Source organism: Sturnus vulgaris, chromosome 4, assembly GCF_052056855.1.
Source record: "Sturnus vulgaris isolate bStuVul1 chromosome 4, bStuVul1.hap1, whole genome shotgun sequence".
Taxonomy (NCBI): Eukaryota; Metazoa; Chordata; class Aves; order Passeriformes; family Sturnidae; genus Sturnus; species Sturnus vulgaris.
In genome coordinates this window covers 54,282,262-54,303,662 of record NC_142246.1, presented here as the reverse complement: position 1 = coordinate 54,303,662, position 21,401 = coordinate 54,282,262, and the positions used below count along the sequence as shown (strand labels likewise).

The window sequence follows — 21,401 nt, the reverse complement described above, 5'->3', positions numbered from 1 at the left end:
TTTCTTGACCATAATATTGAAAAGCAGATTTTTTTGCCTTAATTTCCTAGTGGAGAAAGGACACATCATTTTTTTATGAGCAAAATCTCTTGCTCTTTTATGGGCAAGATCTCAGGTCTCCTCCTTTCAGTGCTCAGAAATAGCTTAGGTAGGAGGTCAAAGTTGATACCACATGTAGAGTTTGCCCTTTCAAAATACTAGCACAAGTCCCACTGGTTTCAGTAGAAACAGGGATGAATCCTCAAACACTATAGCTGTATATAAAGTGTAAGCATCCTCTACATTCTTCAGCTATATATTTTACTCTTTATGTGGGTAAATTGGGGCAGGGATGTGTGTGTTTCACCTCTGTGCAGTACTATGTTTGTTCATACTGTGGGAAAAACTTTGATGTTACTAACATAGTTGGTTTGATTGTTTCCATATTTCTGCTTTCCCCCAAAGGTATCAAATCCAGAAATATTAATGACTTAATCAAAGACATAGTTGGAGAACATTTTCAAGTATTTCAAGGTGAAATGCAAGAGAGCATGGCTCAAATTTTCAAGACTATGTCTAGTATGTCAGGTGACCTTGAAAATACAAAAGAACTAGTCAAGCATCTGAATGAAACCCAAAATAAATTTGCTCAGGAGAAAGATAGTGGGCCAACAGAGCTTGATATTCTGGAGCTGAAGAGTCATATGGTGCAGATGAGAGAGGAAATGGCTCTCACTTGTGACAAACCTGTGAAAGCATTACAAGAAAAGCAGAAGTCCTTGGAAGTTAACTTGGAGCATCAACAGTCAAGAAGTGAAATTTATTATCAGTCTTTAAATAGGACCCTTACTGAAATGAGAGATGCTCATGAACAACTGCTATCAGTTGAACAGTCTTCAAGACAAAACCTCCCCTCAGCAGATAAAGTCATGGAGTACAATGTCACAGAGTACATGATCACACTGCATGAGAAAGTAAAGAGACAAGGCATGATGGTGCTGGAGATCTATGATGACTTAAGAGTCCAAGACAGCAAGATCAGCAATCTCAGTGTTGCACTGGAAATTCAGAGAGACTCTGTTCTGGGGGTCTGTGATGACATGTTGTCAGGGAGCAGGACAGATTTCCAAGCACAGCTGGCAGCAGTCCAGGGGAGTGTGATTGTTCTAAACAAGAGTCTCTCTGATGTCTTCCTTCCATTGGGCAATAAGATGGACAGAATGAATGAGCAAATTAATGACCTGTGCTATGATATGGAGATCCTGCAACCCTTGATTGAACAAGGGGTACCTTTTAGTCTGACTTCAGAGTATGAACAACAAATCCAAGCTAAAGAATTCAAAGAGAAACTTGAAAACCTCACTATTGTCATTAACAGAATGAGTTCTGCAATGAAGGAACTTTCCAAAATGCAGGAAGGACTTAAAAATGAATCTCTGGCTTATCAGGAACTGTTTGAGAGTCGTGTTAATGAATGCTCCATGGAAATAGAAGATGGATTAAACAAGACCATGATAGTAGTAAACAATGCTATTGATTCTATTCAAGATAATTATGTACTGAAAGACATGCTACATGCTCTAAGAAATGAGACTAAAGTTTGCTGTGGCAGAGCTGAGGAACTGGACAGCCTTCTGGCTTTTATTCCCCAGTTCCAACAGTTGAATGAATCCCTCCAATCACTGCTTCATAACAAGAGCTATGAAATTAGTTCACAAGTAGCATCATCTCTTTCTGATCTTCCATACAAGGAGTCTGACAAAAGTATCCTCCACAATTTCAGTAGAGTTTTCTATGTTTTAAATGATACATCAATGAAAGTGGAAAAGCAGCAACGGGATATCAGCCACCTGGAAGAAAAACTGTTGGACTCTGTAGAGGGCTCAAAGGACCATGAGGTTCGCCTTCTGAATGTAGAGTCAAAAATTTCCAAGTTTTTGGCAAACAACTGTGTCTCACTAAAACAAACCAAAGCTGCCTCAACAGAGAAAGAACAGGTGGTCTCACTTCAGCTCCAGGCACTGAGTTCCAGGATCAAGGCCCTGGAAGCCAAGTCGATCCGTTTCTCCAATGTCATTCCACTTGTGAACAGGACTGCTCATGAGGCCTGGGGGCTGTGCCAGGATGCCAACAACAGCATCCAGAAAGTGAACATGAGCATACCTGTGCTAATTAAATTGGCTCAGCCAGATATCCCCCTGCTGCAGACAGGCCTCAAGGAGCTCATCGAATCTGTGCTAGAAGTAAAAGCAGGAACTATTTTGACAAACTTAACCCAGCATGTTGACATATTGATGGTAAATGCAATGAGCAATATCACCAAACTTCAGAAGCAGCTGAAACCAGTAATAAAGAAAACCCCCCCTGCAAAAAAAGTGGCAGGAAATGCCACCATGAGCCTGGCAAGCCGAAGCCAGAGAAACACGGATAATGCAATAGATCCAGGTAATGCATTTTACTCTATTAAAAATCAAGGTATGTTTTATAAAGACTTATGTAATCATTGTGATGAACTGAGAGGCAGAACTTGACTGAGAGTAAATAAAAAGTCTAAAGACTGCTGTCAATTGTGTTTCAGAGGAACCTGAGATTAGTCTCTTGCTTACAATAGAATTTATTTTGCTTATCAGATTTTGCACTCCATTTAATTTTCCTTAATAGATTCCCATCTGATCAGTTTAAGATATATATATACGCACATGCACACACATGCTCAGCTGAGAACCTGACCTTTGAAAAGTTAGTGACAGTTTAGACAAAATCTAAAGAGCAAGGATTTTATGCCTGTATCTCAATTAGCAATTTCAGTAGAAAAAATATATGCAAGCTGAGACAGAAATATGGAGTTGCATCAATACTTTTCAGTGTCAGCAATGATGAAAGGTATCAAAAACCTGAAGCTAGTGAACAAAAATGACTGTAATGAGGCTTTTGCTGGCTCCTTCAGGACTTCATTGAGAAGTGTAGTTAGTTACAGCAGTGTTCCTGGAAAAGCAGGAATCCAGCCAGTAAAGTAAATTTGGCTCCAGTCCACCTGGAGAGCAGCTCAGCTAAGCAGGAGCTGCCATTCTTAAAATGAAATTTTTGAGTGTGATCTGCTTCTGAACTTATATTCAAATACCATCATGCAAAATGAATTATGAATGAATTCACAGAAGTACAAACTCTTGAGTTGTGACTTGTGCAATCATACTTGAAAGAAAATCAATAGCACTAGGTAATGTTTTATGGAAATATAATTTCTGGCACAATACAGAAAATGAAGAGTGAATGAGTGATTTGAGATACTGAGATTATTCTAATTCACATTAAAATTAGGCAGGTTTCTTAATGACAGAGACATGTCCAGATATTTGTGAAGATCCAGACCTGAATATTTTCTGTAAAGGGCTCTTAAAATTATGAGCATTTCTAAACCTATACTTGGTCCCTATTGCAAGCAGATGTAGAGATAATAAGAGCTATTACTCTTGCTCGTGTGCTAAGGCTGTGGGCAATCTCCTTTTCACTCTCCATGCTTTTTTCCTTCCTTTCCACTTTGCTTCTTCATCTCTTCCTGTCCTAGGGACAGCATTTCTCAATGATGAATGGAAAGGATCCTTTTTAAAGCCGTAATCCCATGAGTAGCTTGGTTTCTAATGAAAGTCATCCCCATTGAGGGATTTCAGTCCTTGGTTATCTTTTCAGTTAGAGAAGGGACATAGCTACTAGAGGAGGCAATCACACTTAAAAATGCACAAAGCAATTTGAATATTTTGCTATTCAAAATTGTGATTCTTCTTCAGTCATTTTTGGTTTATGTCTGTTACTGGCACTGCACGGAATGGAAATTCAAAATGTTAGTTCAAAATTGAAATTAAGAGAAAATGAGAGATATCTTTGATCGTTCTCACACCATGTACTTTGCTGGAAAGTATCACTCGTGTTACCTGCCTGAAGCACAGGAAGGTGCCACCTGCTCTGATTTTCATTCTATATTGATGAATTAATGTCTTTCCCATTTATTATTTATACTCAATTTAACAAATAACTTGCTTGATAGCATTGGATATATGCTCACTTACAGAAAGTGCAATTCTTTGCAGATGTTGAGAAGCCTTATTTTTATACGAGGTTTCTATACAGCAATGTTTATGCTGACTTTTTCATTGGTGATGAGATTTTGTACTTAACAAATTTCATGCCTAGCAAAGCCATACATTGTATTTCCGTAAGTTAAAGAAGCAAGACCATTACCCTAATTAACAAATATCCGTCTTCTGCCTGGGTAGATTTTACTTCTCCATGAAAGCTTTTTCTCTCGGGTTCTAGGACACCACCAGAGATTTGTGCTACCTGTACTAAAAATTCAAGAAGTTCTAAGGTATAATTGGCTAATTATAAAATGTATTTAGTCTTAGATTGCCTTTTTCAACTAGAAAAAAAAAAATTCTAGAAAGAGGTGAGTGACAATTTTCATTGACTCCAATATGTTCAATATTTAAACCTACTCTAACAGATTTGGGGTTTAATTTGCTTTAATGTGTTCAGGATTTGACCCTGAGGAAATACTTTCTGAAGTAATTAGTTGAAAGCAGATGAAAGCAATGTGAATTTGCACTGCATATGCAGGGACATAAAACTTTGCTGACTTCCCATATTGTGAAATGATCTAAAGAAAAGTTCTATACCAAGTAGAAGCTACAATGCATGTATGAGGGGTGAAAGCACCAACATTTCCCTTGACACTGACTGCAACAGCAACCCAGGGTGGATAAAAAAGTGATTATCTTAAGACAGCTTCAGTATCTAAGAGGAGATGACAACATTAAAACATATATATATTTTAATATGCATATATAGACACACAGTAACTTAGTTAATCTTGGGTTTGGGTTATGGCTGGTCCTACTTTCCAGTGCACTGTTCTCCTACAGAAATGTGTGATGCAGTGTGAGGGCAGTTTAGCTAGGTTCCCATTTTCCTCTTACTATTAGTGCTGTTCTCTAGGGAATCTAGAGGCTGCTGTGCTTTACAAATGTGAATATACTCTCTTGTTGCATGTCTTGTATTAGCTGTGGGCTTTGCTTTATTCAGATTATGCCACCCTCCTGTGTTGGTTTGAAAGTAAAACCAGTGCGAGTAATACAATTTAATAGGAGAAAAGAGAAAAATAAAATACATGCAATAATATAAAAGAAACAACCACCAACACAGTCAGAAATACAACCTGACACCCTGTCAGTCAGGGTGTTGGTAGCAGTCCGTATAAATGGTGGCTGCAGTCCTCCTGGATGACAGATGTGGTTCTGTTGAAGCAGTGCTCCTGTAGAAGGTGCAGTTTTCCTCCGAAGATCCAGCGATGATGTGGAAAAGGTCCGACTTTCCTCTGGGATCCAGTAGAAAGGTCTGCCCTCGGGTCCCAAACCCCAGTTTTTTATCTAGGTAGGAAAGGCTTGGCTCCTGCCCTGGCTGGGGCATCTCCCAATGGGATGATGTAATCTTATCAGTCACACAATAGGACTAAATGGCTCATTAACGGAATATATCTTCTGGAGGAAGGATGGGTTGTGAATGATCATCCCCCGATCTTATCAGATGGCACATCAGGAGAGGATATCTCCCACAGAGATAAGGATCACCACCCCTCCCACATTTTAACAGATGGTGATAGAATACACATTTTTGCATTGTACCCCAGGACACCTATCAACATGAATAACTGAGAGTTAAGCTCTGTTATATTTGTGTATTTAGAAGAGTGGACATGTGTGAGAGGTAGTTTCATTTCATGCTCACTTTCTTTGTGTCTTATTTCTGATTTTGTTTTCACAAGATTTCTAACTCCTGACAGAAATGCAAGCTTTCCATTTTTGCTTTATCATTAAAGCCTTAATTTCCAGTGAAATTAACCAATTCAAATGTTTTCTATTTTGTGTTTTAATTGCACTAATGAGCTAGTTATTCCAGTTCAGCTTGGTGACATACACTTCAAATTTGCATATTTACTCTTTAGACTAATGGGTTGATGAAACTGTTGTGGTTGTTTTTAATTTGGTGAGCCTAAAATAATCACACTGGAATTATAATATATAATTTCTCTGCTTAACAGAGAAACAGAGTTGCTAGAGTCCAAGCAGCTCAGATCAGCCCTGACACTCTGCCCCACCCAAAACTGGAGCTCTCTCCTCCTTGCTTTTTGCCCACTGTCAACCTGAGGATGCTAAGACAGGTGATTTAATAACTATAAGGTGGCAGTCAGTTTGACCCTGTGCCAACAGGGTGGTTTAGTAGATTGCCAGGCTCTTCCAGGCTCCTAGAGCTTCCTGAGAAGCAGGTACTGATAATTGATAATATGTTTTTAGGTTACCTCCTGGTCAGAAGAATTTCCAAACTAAACTACTGGAGTCCATCCTTCCCATAAGGAGACCATTAAATTGCTGAATATTTGTTTTGCTTCTAACAACACCCTGGTAGATACTGACAGAGCTTCATTATTTGTTTGAGATTTGTTTGCACAGCATTGACAGTTTATTTCCCAAAAGAGCTTCTGTCTGTCTGCTCTCTCAAAGACTAGAAAAGCTGAGCATTAACTGGCTCTTCTCATTACTGCTGTACCAAGTGTAATTAGCAACTACATTTTATACTTTGCTAGTAATAGCAACAATTTAAGCCTTTAATTTATATAGTCTCTCTCTTTTATTCATCTATACTACTAAGTTGTGAAACATTAATTAGAAAGAAAGTACTTGCTTTAGTAGGAGATCCTTTCCTAATCTGAACCTTCTGACATCTTTACCCCAAGGAGATAACTCAGACACAGCGTCTCAGGACACCCTTTAGCAAGAAAAGAGAAAATACTGGGCAGAGGAGCAGCCTCAGCCAGAAATAGCAGCAAAACGATGCTGTTGTAGCATTGTTACATAGAGATTATTGGCACAGCGGAGATCTACCGTATTTGCCTCTTGCTCTGAAAATCCGAATTCAACTCAAACCCCCACACAACTTCTCCTATTCTAGCAAATGGAGGAGCTTCCCTGTTACTGTTAAGCAGTGCTTCCCTGGGAGGGTTAATATAATGTAGATAAAGCTATGTCTGAATTTGAATTAACTCCAAGGTTAAGTTTGGGTAAAATCACTCCCTAGCAGACTTCCAAAATGCTAGTCTCTATCTCATTATCATTTCCTTTTAGTGATCTTTTTCCTGTTTCTTGGGTTTACTTCTTGTTTATGTTAAGTAGAAGCCAATTAGTAGAGAGACTGCTGTGCTCTTACAGGAAGCTTTTGTGTTTTGGGAGTATGATACACTCAGCACAATCAGCTGTTTTCCTTCCTTTTCTGCTTTCCTTTGACACTTGGTAAATATGTGGATGCTTGGTAAATATCAGCGAAATGTTGTGGGTGCTCGGTAAATGTGAGTGAAAAATAACTTCAATGATGGACGTAGCAAACAATTATCCGAGAAGAAAACCATTATTTTCTCATGTCCAGTTGCCTGTGCTGTGACCCCAGTCATGACAGTCCTAAATTGCTTTATTTCAGGCATTACAGAATAGACATTATTTTCTGTGATAAGAATTACTGTTGTGTTTATAAATCCATATGCTGTATCAGAACAAATTCTAGTGTCACTGTACAATGTGCCTCAGTATTCTGCTCAGTGAACTAAAATATCACACAGAAATAGTTTGCCTTAATGCAGCAGTCTGTCAAATATCTGGTTGGGAAAATGAAGATAACACTGGAATTGCTGAAATATGTATGTGAAATCCAGGTCAGTCTCTTCCTGGCAATAACTAGATGCTTTTGTGCAAGACTTTTTCAGTTCTGACCTACCAACCTAGATTTACCATAACAGGACTGTGTGGAGTTCTCTTTCCAGAGTTCTACTGGTAATTCCTGGCAAAGAAAAGGTTTGTTTTCTAAAATATCTGACTTTTATTTGACCAAACCAAGAGAAAGCAAAAATATGTCTTTTGGGAATGCTTTGTGTTCAGAATTTTTCACAGCAATATTTAATTTTTAATGTGACCTGAATTTTCTCCCCTCAAAAAACTGCTATGACAATACATTATTCAATTACACTCAGTAATTACTGTCTCAGAGCTCAGCAGCACTGGCCTGACAGATTTGTCTGTATTGGCTGAGTGTAATTTGGCCAGCTTATACCTAATTGGGAGCAGAGGCAAAGACATCCTCAGTGAGGGTGCTCTGCAAAGCCACCTGTTTGGTATAATTTTTCTTGCTTGCAATCCAAAACTACTACAACAACCTGGATAGATATACTGGAATTAGGGGCTTATTTATGGACAAGTACTTGAAGTGGCTGGAATAGCATTTGGGACCTTTCATGACCAGGAGCCTGACTCTCCAGAAGTGTTTGTTATGTGCCTGGGTGAAAAATGTCATAGACAAAACAGTCCAAGCTGTACACCAGCAGTACAAATTCTCTTCTGGTACACCCAAGGATAAGATAGCTCAGTCCAGAAAGAGCAGCCTGACCTATCTTCTTTGGAGGATGTTCTTTCTTACTGCATGTACCTGACCCCCTGAGACCAGCAGAACTCGGAACTTACAGGTAATCTTGAATATCTTGGAGGATAGCTGAGGGTATGCTGTGTTCAGTTAAAGAGGGAGGCTGGACAGGGTCTGAAGTTCACAAAGAACTTGAGGAGAAATTGCGAATTGACAAAGAGCCTTTCCAAAAAGACTGCATAGTTAGGAAGTGTCACTGTCATGACATTACAGCTGAGGCTCTTGGTTTTCCTGTCTTTCACAGGGCAGTTTTCAGCGTGTGCCAGCTCCCCGTGCCAGAATGGAGGAACCTGTGTCAATGACAGGCTGGGTTTTGTCTGTGCCTGTCGCCACCCCTTTGGAGGAGTCAACTGTAGCGTGAAGCTGGTGAACGACAATTCCCTGAGTGTTGGCAAGTACAGAATTTAGCAATACAGGATCAGTCCAGGCCTCTGCCCCAGGGCCTAATTACAGAGCATTTGCTGGTCAGAGGTCGCACGTTTCACTTTAATGAGTGACAACTCAAGCAGCAGAGTCCTCTGTTTTTGTGCTGAAGACATCAATCCCCATGGGTGGCTCATGATCCCTTTTTTTAATATGACCAGATGATGGGATTAAATTGGTTTGGGACCTGCCATAATAGCTGGAAAGCTCCCTGCTGAAATGTGCAGAGTGGGAGGGTGTGCAGTGGATGTATTTGAACATGACGTCATGTATTTTGAAGGGGGAGGTAAAATCACATCACTGGGAAATACTAGCCTCAATGCAGCTATAAATGTTCTACAAATATCAGTAGCTACGAGGATGTGTGGGACTGTGCCCTCAAGGAGTCATTTTACACTTGCCTCTGGCTTTCATCAACAAAGGCTGAAGCCATTGAAACAATTCAAAAGAAAAAAAATAAAAATTATGCTTATTCAGCATAATAAATAAATAATTTACACCCAGGCCACGTGGAATGTGAATTTTATGCATCTTTCAGCAGTCATTTGGCTGATTTTCACTCGTGACAGAATGTAAATAGTGAACTAAATAATTTGTACAGAAGCAGGGAATGATAGTGTACAGGCTCAGCTTGAAGAGAAACCCATATACTTTTATCCCCTCATTTAACATCGTGAGTGCTAAACCTCCTCACTGTCTAGGATTTGTGCTGAAATTCTTGGCTTCAGCTCACTCACGTGAACAACGCAAGAGATCCTGGAGTGGGAAAACTAGGAGGGGGGTGTAGGGTGGAAAGAGATTCCTTAATGATAACATAGTAGTGACAGACATAAAGTTCCCTCGCTGCTGCTAAATTTTTCTCAGGTGGATACACCTAGACTAATTGTGAAGAAAATTACTTTCTGCGCAATATAAAAAGATGTGTTTATGCAGGAATACTATGTTTCAGTTGCTCAAGGTCTGTCATCCACGGGATGATATGATGTCAGAAAATCTGCTTTTGGTCTTTTGGCTGGTCTAAGTAGTCTTTTTTACAATGTAACATCGCTTGAAATTGTTCTTTATTCCTTCACAGATTTTTCAAAAGGATCATACAGATATGCACCCATGGTGGCTTTTTTTGCTTCTCATACATATGGAATGACAACTCCAGGACCCATCAGATTTAACAATCTGGATGTCAACTACGGTGCCTCATTTGCTCCAGCAACTGGGAAGTTCCATGTTCCATACCTGGGGGTCTATGTTTTTGAATATACCATTGAATCATTTAGCCCACGTGCCTCTGGCTACCTGGTCATTGATGGAATAGACAAACTCACTTTTCAGGCTGAAAATATTAATAACAACAAGTACACCGACAGAGTAATTACTGGAAATGCTTTATTAGAGTTAAATTATGGTCAGGAAGTCTGGCTCAGACTGGCAACTGGCTCTATAGCAGCCAAGTATCCACCAGTAACTACATTTAGTGGTTACTTGTTGTATCGTACCTAAGTCAGTCCTAAATGTGAGCTGTTAGTCAAAGGAAGCAACCTGCAGGTGAATTTAGCTTTGCATTTAAATACTTAGCTTCTTTAACAGCACTGTGCTTCCCAATGTAATGGCTTGTCTAGTGCTGATCCTCCAAGATGTTCTTTGGTTGTAGCCATGTGCACAACCCCAAGGAGTCCACATGTTGGAGAAAACAAAGCATCTTCCTCATATTGATATGACTGGGAAGTACAAATCTAATTCTGTTCTGCTGTTACATTTCATAGACATACAAGGTTGCTGAGAATCACTTCTCAAGAGAAAGCTCATTTTGATCATTCCTTTACACCCTGACTGCAAATAAAATGGAATGGATAGATTTTGATGACTCAGATGCTGGATTACTACTTAGCTCATTGATAATCATATGTATATATTCTGTTTGGGAAAAAAATATATTTCTTTTTCATTTTACCCACCATTATCCACTGCAGACTTTGATATGGCAGTATTTAATTGATTCATGATCTTTTATGTAACTGGTAGGATAGTAAACTAAGTTTTTTGAATCTGGCAGCAAAAACACCAAGAGGAATACATTCAGATTAGAAATTAGGTATTTTTAGGAGTTTAATTAGTCATAGGATAAACACCTTAATGAATTTGGTGGATTCTCTCTGCTGCTTGAAATATTTAAACCGCAGGTGGATTGTCCTTGGGTGATATGTTTTAAGCAAGCACTGTTATATTGGCTTCACACAGATTTTTGCATTTGACCTATAAAGTACACAAGATTAAATGATATAACCAAAGTATTTTCTTAGTGTGAGTTCTGTAATTCTATTATTATGTTTGTTTCTGCTTTATAGTCACTAGCTACTGAGGCAAGATGAAATTAACTTCGGTCTGTATGTGATTTTTCAAGCACCAATCCAATAAAGAAATATTTTTAATTGATGCCTGACTGCCTGAAAAAACAAACCCTCAGGTTTTTATTCTTACTCTTTACAATGTCCCCTGCTGCTCCAGTTCTTGGTATCCTATCCCCTGGTGTGACTGGTCAGGTTTGTTTCTGGTTATTGCCTTTGTTAATGATATTTGACCAGGTTTTTCTGTGTCCCTGTGTTTGTCTCACTCCCTTTAAAAAAAAATAAATCTAACTATGATCTATGTCGATCTATTGAAGCACAGAATGTTTTGGAGCTCCTTGAATTATTTTCTTTTCCACTATCAGGAGCTTTTCTTGAAAATATATAGGAATCTTGAGCTCTTTTCTTAGTATTACTTAATGTACCTTACAGGATCTTAAGATGAATGTCCATGAAATGGCTGAATTCCTGTCATCATATGCATAAGATAATCCACAATATCTTCCCTCAGATGCATTAAGGTACATTTGGTTGTTCCAAACAGAAATGAGGATTTCCCAGCAGAAGCAGTGGTGCTGAGGTGTGTCCATGGGCATATGCCTCTGGGTGCTGGCTGCCTGAGCTACAGAACTGTGCAGCGCTGAACAGCATCCCTTCAACTTCAGGGGCCATCTTACCACGGCTTGTGGTCAAGGACAGCAGTTAGGTATTGATGAGAGTTTTCAATTCAAGCCCACTTTTTTTTTTTTTTTTTTTTTTTTTTGAGGTTTTTTCTGAAGCCAGAAATCCTTTCTTCTCTGTAATTAATGGGTTCTCAATGTACCATGGATCCTGAATGAGTGTGCTACAGACCTTTCTCCTGTTGCATTCCACATTTTTTCTGTAAACACTCAAAATATTTGATCTAGAACTAACTCAGCCTACTGTATATCATTGAATGTTATCAAATATAATGAACACAAGCCACAATCCCTCCTTTTATGATTTAGTCATTTTAATGTATTTAGTCCTCTTTATTCCTGCTGTGGTTATGGCCTAATGGCATGAAAATTACTCTGAAGATGAAATTCAAATGACCCACCAGAGGCTACCTCTCTGTTTTAATGTGACTTTCTTTGCCCTTGCTGCCCTTCCCCCTAAATCCTTCAAGCTGGGTCCTCATCTTCACAGGCACTATTTCCCCCTAGCAATCAGATAATTTCTTCATTGTTGTATAGGGTTTTTTCCTCTTTTCTCCCTCTTTTTTTTCTCTCTCAGAAGACAACAGATTAATTGGGGTAAAGTAAGAATTTGGATTAACACCACATATGTATGAGTAACACTTAGAAGACTAATTTCCCTAATAGAAATAGTACTGAAACTAATTCTCATTTTACTATCTAAAGTATGGGAAAAAATACTTTAAAATGATAATAAATGTGTGCTCCAGTTTTTATATTTTTTAACAATCCGTTCAAATCTTTCTTCAGATGTCTTCAAACTAATTATAGTTGACTTTATCTTTAAAAATTAAAATGCAGATGGTTCACTGTGAGGATAGTTTTGTATCAGTCACTGAAACTTATTTATGGGCTTGTGACTGTACCTGAGCTGGTTGGGCTCACAATGCAAACCACTGAAAAATAAGTAAGGATCAATAAAATCAGTCAGCCTACCCATTATACAGAATAGGAAACAATCAGCCTGAAATCCCAGGAGAACATTTTAGGCATCAACCAGGATAGGTGGTTCCTGAGACACTTTGTCACCCCCCTGCTTTCATCTTCATGCTCTGATTTGCATTCCCTAATGACAGCAGGCAGCAAATCTGAATGCTCATCTCTGTCCACAGCCCTTGTGAGGAACCACAAAGCTATCCTGAGCCTCTGTACTTCAGAGTGAGCAGTGTTCTCTTTATTTGGGTGACTCAATAACCATGGCAACATTTTGTCTGGTCTGGCTCCGACAAGCCCATCCAATTTGCTCCAGAGTTTGTATTATCATTTCCTCACCTATACCTGCAAGTTACAGCTCAACCCAGCCCCTCATACACTTGGAATTCACACTGAGACCAGTGGCTGGTTTTCCTCACACACCATTTCTAGATGCACAGCCAGCACAGAAGCTGCCAAGCTCCCCTGCTAACCCAGGCCTGCCTGGGTCTGTATTGTGGGTATTGCTCTCTGTCCTTATATCTTGGACGTTTTTGTTCATTTTTTTTTTCTCTACAATAATAGCATCAATATTGGCAGCAAGCAGGAAAGAAACCATTATTTCTGAATTCAGGCAGTGACTGAAAGTAGCTATTAGGAGCAACACTACAGCTAAATCCCACCAAAATCAGTGGGTACCTGGTGATTAAGTACCTTTGACAGTGGAATAATAAGTGCATTGAAGCAATTGCAAAACTTGCAATCCCCCTAGCAATCTCAATTGTAATCTCCCTAGCAGCTCAATTGGCCACGTGAGCAGGAGACTGCAAAACAAAATAAGACAACACACAGTTTGGACATTTCCAAAGAGCAAAAACGTACACCACAGCTTTGCACATCTGTGACTGGTGGCTGCTACCCGGCTGCAGAAACAGCTGCCTTTCATTAACCCCTTCAGGCCATCAGATTTATCACACAATTAACAATGTCTATTTTTTTTTCATTCAGTTTTAATTTTATCAATCCATACTCCTTCTTATCCTGACCTGACTGCTGGAAAGCCTGAGCCAAATACTCCTGTTCCCATGCTAGAGCATAATCAACAGCAGAAGATGGAAACCTTTAATTGTTGTGGAATAAGTTTCTGTACTTACTAAAGCATTCTGGTGTAATCATATTTTCAGCAGTTTTATGAGAAATACAAATATTTATCACAACTTTGTTTTTAAAATATACACTAGTTCAATTGCAGTAATTTTCCCTTTGCAAGGCTGCCATTCTTCCCCCTTTGTATGATGGCCTCAATGGCAGGAGAGTTCTCAAGGGTGAAATAAAATAAAACTCTCTGTTCAGATGGGACTCCAGTCAAGAGGGCATGGTAGGAAAGCTTTATCAGCAAGCTGCTCCCTAGCTGAAGTTGCTATAGATGTGTTACAACCAGCACACTGGTTTGTAATGAACTTCCCTGCCCTGATTCCCCACCCTCAGAAGTCTGTGGTGGCTGTGAGCTGAGAACAGTCTTCCCCACTCACATGTTACATGTAAACAAACCCAAGTGTTTCTGAAAACACTGATTGCCGTGGCTGCTGTCGAAAACCCTTAAGTTAGAAAAAGCAAGTTGCAAACAGAACAGACCTTGGCTGTTTACAAACAGTGAGCAAGTACTTCCAGAAAGCTTGCTATTCAAATCTGCAGGATTTGGGGGAGGCCATAAAAATGATCTGAAGTGCCCAGAAGTCCTTCATAAATACTATAAGCTTTCTAAATGCTTTTTGAGGCATTGGAAACCAGTTTATATCACATCCACACATTTAGCGTGATGAATGGCAAAGGCAAGAATGGTGGCAACTAAAACAAAATCCTAAAATGATGGACTCGTTTAGATAAAGAATTATCTTCCCCTCTATCTGATGTCTCTGAATTCTCTGCAAATTGCCTTGGAAGGGAAAAAAAAGGTGCAGCCATCCATTGCTAGGCTACTTATTGCTACTTACTGAAGGGAAAAAATGTACGTGAGAAAATTGTGTACTATTATTTCCTTTCAAAGAAAGGTCCATTACCAGCTTACTCAAGCAAGAGACAATTTTCAGGCTCAGCATTTAGACATATTCTAGAAGAACATAGTAGACTTCAAGTATAGTTTTCATCAATAACTTTCAGGGTCTAAGTTGATTGCTGTTACCTTGGCCCCAACGCCTGGCATTATTACAGCTTCTTAATAGGTATACACTATCATAAAACATTTAATTCTAGAAAAACAGGAACTATGCTTACAAAAAAAGGAGAGAGATTGACTAAGAGTTAAAATGTAGCAAAGGAAACTGGGATGCCATCAGCAATGAATGACAGAATCATTTAGGTTGGAAAAGACCTCTGAGGTCATTGTGTCCAACCTTTGGTGACCACCTTATCAACCAGATCATGGCACTGAGTGCCATGTCCAGTCATTTCACAAACACTTCCAGGGATGGTGACCCCACTACCTCCCTGGGTAGTTCATTCTAATGTTCTATGAAGAAATTCCACCTGAACCTCCCCTGTCAAGGCTTGAGGCCATGTCCTCTCATCCGGTCGCCAGCTGTCTGGGAGGAGAGGTCAAATGTTCATTAAATACAGCCCCTCATGGGCAAACATTGCTAAAGATCATTCCTTTATATGTGATATTATTTGTGTGAACTAAACAGAAATATGATGACAGCTATGAAGAACTCCTAGCTTCAAGAGCAGAGAAGAGACAGGTCTAAGACCACCCTTCAAATTTGTCTGTGGGCTTACCTTGTTTGTACAGGTTTGGACTTTGACTTAACATAGATATGGTCATTATGGTCATTATGGCACCAAAGAAGGTCAGATGCTTAAATAATTGTGGGAGAAAGGTACAAATCAGGAAAATAACACAGGACATACTTGCAAGTGTTAAACAAAATGCATAAATAACAATACTTCTGCCTTACTAAATAAGAATGAAAAGGAAAAGAAATTAAAAGTAACAGATGGGAGAGTGTTTGTCAACAGTTAAAATGCCCAACTGAAAGGGATTGTTCTCCCAGCTCTCACAGCACCCATGTGCATTTGCAAGGATTCAACCACAGCCCTGCCTTTTCTCTGACTTCCCTGTCTCCTACCCTACATTTCTTTCTGTTTGCCTGTGTTTGTGTGAACGACCAGACTGCAACGACTTTGGAAATTGGTTATGATGCAATATCCTTGCTCCACATTTCTTCTGAGCCATAAAATGAGGACAGGGTTTTCTTTCCCTCTATTATTTTCAGTTTGCTAACTCCTATGGGTACCCCAATCACTACCATTTGGGTTTTGTTACAGTACAGCACAAAACTCCAAAAAGCTTGTTTGGAAAAAAGGATAGAGCATTCTTACAAACCTTTTCTACACAAACACAGTATTTAATTGTTGCTGCTTGTGTATATATCCTTTTTTTTTTTTTTCAGACAAGAACAGGAAAAACTGGTGAGGAGAAATTGTTTTCAACCAGGTGATATACACTTCAGTTACAGAAAAAACTTCACATGTGTGAAAAGCTGCCTAGTGGCCCATTTTTTCACTCCATGCCATGCTTTTCTTTTTTCACAGGTGCAATTACAATCTCTCCACTCATTTGGTAGCCAGTTTCACCACTCTGCCTGCAGGTTGCACTACCTCAGGTCATTTTTCCAGTGACTGTGAAAACATGTGTATATCAAAGACCCTGTATCAGCAGTGAAAAACAATCCATCTGCTATAAAAATTCGTGGAGATCCTTTCAGGTGAAGGTACACTGCTGGTCACCCAGCAGTGCTGCCCAGCAGAAGATTGTAGCCAGCAGGCAGACCTTGATCTATCTTTTGGAACAGGATTAGAAGCAGGTTCAAAGATACTAAGGTAGAAGAGGACAGTTAAAACAAGAGAACAGCAAAAAACATTGCAGAAACAAGTAGTCAAGGGTTGGTATATGAATTTTTTTCTCAGTGCATAGGATACTCTTGTAAGATTTTTTAACATTGCTCAGAGAAAGATGAAAAATTCTCTTCTATGCTGATCAGAGAAACTTCCTGTTTACTGAAGACAGAGAATATATGGCAAGACATAGATCTGTAAAAGGAGATTTCATTGAAGCATTTAAACACAAAGAAGGTCTTGAAGTCCACCTGAAAGCAGAAGGGAGATACAGAATGAAGAATCATGCAACGTCTGAAACTTGGCAGGAAAGCCATTGACAGGAGAAGCAGAACTGGGGCTGAGTGGGTCTGAACAGTGTGCTGGCTTTCTTACTGGGAAGAACACGTTTAAGCTGGGGGCACCTGGGGCACTTTGGGCCATCTCAGCTCTTACTGTGCCACCTCCAAGTATTGGCTAGAAACTGGGTATGGGTATGTAACCAGCCTAACCCCACCTTGTGCTTTGATGTGTATGTATAGTGCTCCCCTTGGCTTATGAGCAGTGATAAAAATAAACTCATTGACTGAAGTGTCTATCTCATGTCAAATTACCTGGATGTCAGCTGCCTGCAATTCTGAATACTCTTGCAATAACTTACTGTGGAAAAAGACTGAATCCTTATCCCAATGAGAACCACTCAGTCGAATTTAAGCCAAGTAATTACAAAATATTTGTTTAAGAAAATAATGAGATTACATTTTGCATTTGAAAATCCCAAGATAGACTTAAATACTACAGGAAAAGATGTCCAACATATTTTTCAGTACAAGTTTTTCAGTGTAAATTGTGGAAAGCTAAAAATGCAGAGTTGGTTTTGCAGCCCTCAGTTCTGCTAACAGCACTGAACTTGCAAAAGGCAGGAGAGCAATTCCTCCTGCATACAGAGAGCAGTGCTAGTTGCAGTTTTAGTGTGGCAATTTTTTTTAAGTCTGAGGCTTGGGTGGTTATAGCAATGAATAAAAAACCAAACTTCACGTCTGTCACTCCTCCTACCTGATGGAATAGAGCTACGTGGAGAAACACGTGCACAGCAGGTACTCTATTGCAAGGATGTAGAAAAGAGCAGTTTGACAGAAGTAAATTAACACGTAGCACAGGCATATAAAAAGTTGAAGCAGCAGAGAAGAAGTCGTGCCTGACAGCATTAACAGGTTAAGAGCCAGGCTCCTGCTCAAGTCAAGCCTTTTTGCCAGTCTCCTGCTGTGTCTGTACCTTTAGGCCCTCAGGCTATTCTAAGGTGTGCTTGTGAGCCTCACAGCCTGCAACCAGAGCACATTTTAAGAACAGCAAAGTCTGTTTGCCATCTCTGGAGAGTATCACCAAACCAATGAGTGCTGGTACCTTGTCAAAGCCACTGAGAGTGTTAGAGAGGGTCACTCATGTCAGGATCAATTGAAGTCTACAACCACTTATAAAGGTGTCTTTGTAAAATGGATAGATCTTGCTTCACAACTACTGACTAAAATAATGATGTCTGGTGGGAAAAGGACTTTCTTGGAGTAGTCTTTCATCACCATCTGGTTTACTACTTTTCTTTACACAATTATTTTTCAATGACAACCTCTTCCCAGCTAACATCTTTAATGAGGAATTTTTGTTTGACTTTTGATCTTCCCTCAGCATGGTGGCTCTCCTCTGCAGTTACAGCAGCAGCCATGTGCTTGTGTGTGCTGAGAACAGCATTCTGCAAGTGCTGATGATGTTTGGCCTGTCCCTCGAACCTGACAGGATTGATCACAGCAATTCACCTCTCAAGTGGTCAATACTTCTGCAACATTTCAATCTTTCTGTAGTGAGTCCCATACAGTTTCATGCTTTTAACTTGCTTTTATTTCCTGCCAGTTGACTCCAGACACACTGGGGACTCACAGGGGTTCACTTTTTACATCTCTGCTGTTTTGAGTTTTCACATTTCTTTGGAGCAGGCAGCATGTAATATATTTTCCACCATCATTGTTATGCTGATCACTCAATGTTTTATCTATCAAGTACTTGCTTTGGGAATTTGCATTCAAATCCAATTGCTTCCATAATCCAGGATTGTTAAAGAAATTGCCTTGGGAACAGCACCTTTGTCTCCCACCTCAGTACACCTCTGTGTTTGGCTTTAAGGAGGGCTGTTGTGTGATCTCTGATCTGCCTTGTCTTATGAACTTTAAAAACGTGGCTTGTTCCAATGCTACTCTTTAGGGGCTGGTCTGGGCACATAACACTCCAATTGCTCTCAGAAATCTGATTATTCAGGTGGGCCTTAAAAAATTAAAATCTCCTTTAGAGGTAGCTTCCCTTCAAGGCTGCACCTTAATAAATTTCCCTTCCCTGTTTCTCAGGCAGTTGTGTCTCTTTCTGTGACACGGGTTGCAATTGAAAATTTCAGGCTTTCCTGCCTGGCTTGGGGACACCTGACTTGAGAGCAGGGTTTCACTTGGAACGAAAAAATACTGCAAACACCCACAGCTGAGAATAAAAGTGAGTGCTGTGTCTCTCAGCATAAAAAATGTACTTCAACAAAAACTACACTTTTTGGTAACTGCAGAGGCTCTAGCTCCTTATTTGGCATCATACATGACTTTATGCATTTTGATGGTGAAAAGTAATGTAAAATATATTGATTGATTCTGTTTTACCCTCCTCCTGGGATGACTTTGATGTCAAATGCTTTCTTCTTGAAGAGGGACTATTTGTCACAGCATTTCAAATAGTTGGCTTGAAATTATGTGTTCTTCTGGGGGTCCCCAAAACACTTGAAGCTAAACACTTCAGAATTCAAAGAGAATTTGCTGAAGTGTGTAGATACAAAAATGCTTTCACATAATCTCTTGCAACCCTTTTTAAAAATCCCCTCTGTTTCATGCCCTGTTTCATTATGAGACTAACTCTCCTTTCAGCTGGCAGATCAAAATGGCACAGTTTGAAGTAATAAAGCTTCCCCATATTCTCCTAGGAGCTGAGAACCTGATTTCTCCACAGAACTATCCAGACTGTTGTACTGCTATAATCTTTCAGAAAATAATGGCATTTTGCTTTGGAAGGTTGCTCTCATTTACTTGTATGTTGTCAGTATTATATGAATTACCAGATATTCCTCCTAATCTAAAATCCTCCAAATTAAATGTCTTTATTGCTCATGTGTCCTCACAATCCTTTTATCCGACCATATAGAATGAGTATTGACAGCAACTAATTTGATAATTATTGTATTGTGCAGATGTACAGAAGGGTAAAAATTCAAGTCTTAAAGACAAACCCAATGAAAACAAAAGGAAAGCATCTTGCTTTGTCTGGCCTCTCCTTCCTTTGTACCAATACCCTCTAAAACAGTTTTCCTCATTAAGATTAAAACAAGCAGCTTGATTCTTAAGGATAGCAATTATTTTTGAGTGCTCTAGTGAGTATAATTACACTGTCAAGAGTTCACTTATGTTCTGTTGGTAGCCATGTGGCCCTGTTTCAGATTTCCAATTTCTCTCTCCTACAGGATCTATGCCCCTTGAATGGTTTTAATGCTGCACCAGTCCAACACATTTGTGCTTGTGCCGTGTTGAGCTGCACACCACCTGCCCACAATCATGACAGCACTGAGCAGAGAAATATCATAGTCCAGTCCCCAGAGGCTCCTGTTTTCTGCTTCCCAACAAGTGGCTGCACAACAGGATCCAATCCTGGGAATGTCACCCAAAAAAATGAAAGTGGGAGGGGGAGAAAAGGAGGCACTGTATTGAGAATATGCAACCCTGGAAAGTCTAGGTGTGAGATGAGTCCTGATAACAATGACAGGGATTATATTCCTGGAGTGAGAGAAGTCAGCATTAGGGGAAAAATCTCACAGGGAAAGGATATATCTCTTGTCCATGTACTGAATCCAAAATCCATGTACTGTGACCTGAAGGCTGCCATGCTGCTGAAGAACATTCAAAACTGGAAAGCAGCAAGAAATAAAAGAACCACGATATTTGAGAAGAGAGATATTGAAACAGAAGAGAAACATAGAGAAAAACAGAAGGATTAAGAACAAAAGAAAATACAAGGGTAAAATTATTGCAGGCAGTGATTCATTAGTTAACATTGATGGGGTCTCTGTGATTTCCAGAAGGCTAAAGCTCTGCTCAAGGTATGCTTCAGAATAGATTCAGGTCTTCTCAAGGAAGGCAGAATGAATCCATCCGGTGAGCAAGATAAAAGAAAGAGCAGGAGAGACAATGAGAAAGTATTTCTGTCCTACTGTTGATTTTTTTTCTGTGTGACCTAAGCTGCACTTCAGGTAGGCAGTGAGCACGGCCCCTTGACCAAAATTAAGCATTTATATAAATTTTGATGGTTTAATGCCAAATGCCATATGGGGAAGAACAGAATGATTTTTATGATGAGCAGAGCGTATTTTCATATGCTGCTGATTCTTTTAAGCTGGACCTATTTGTGTTTGTGGTATTCTGCAGAAATCTACTACAAATTGCTACTCCTTGGTTTCTTTCCCACGAATATGTGTTATTATAGCTTGTGTTACATGAAATAGGAGTGGGAGAGACAAAGTAAGTCTTGAAGGATTCAGAGTGGAAAAACGATGAGCTTTATTCAG

The 21,401-nt window shown here is 39.5% G+C and overlaps 1 protein-coding gene across 1 annotated transcript in view; it reads left to right on the top strand.

Annotated features, from left to right (window-relative positions):
* Positions 1-11,346, top strand: part of MMRN1 (multimerin 1) — a 39,575-nt gene extending 28,229 nt beyond the window's left edge. Inside the window, exons 6-8 of the mRNA XM_014889806.2 lie at positions 445-2,424; positions 8,738-8,884; positions 9,992-11,346. Of these exons, the coding sequence (XP_014745292.2) occupies positions 445-2,424; positions 8,738-8,884; positions 9,992-10,413 (2,549 nt within the window). The 3' untranslated portion in view covers positions 10,414-11,346. The remainder of the gene's footprint in view (positions 1-444; positions 2,425-8,737; positions 8,885-9,991) is intronic.
* Positions 11,347-21,401: the final 10,055 nt, after the last annotated feature.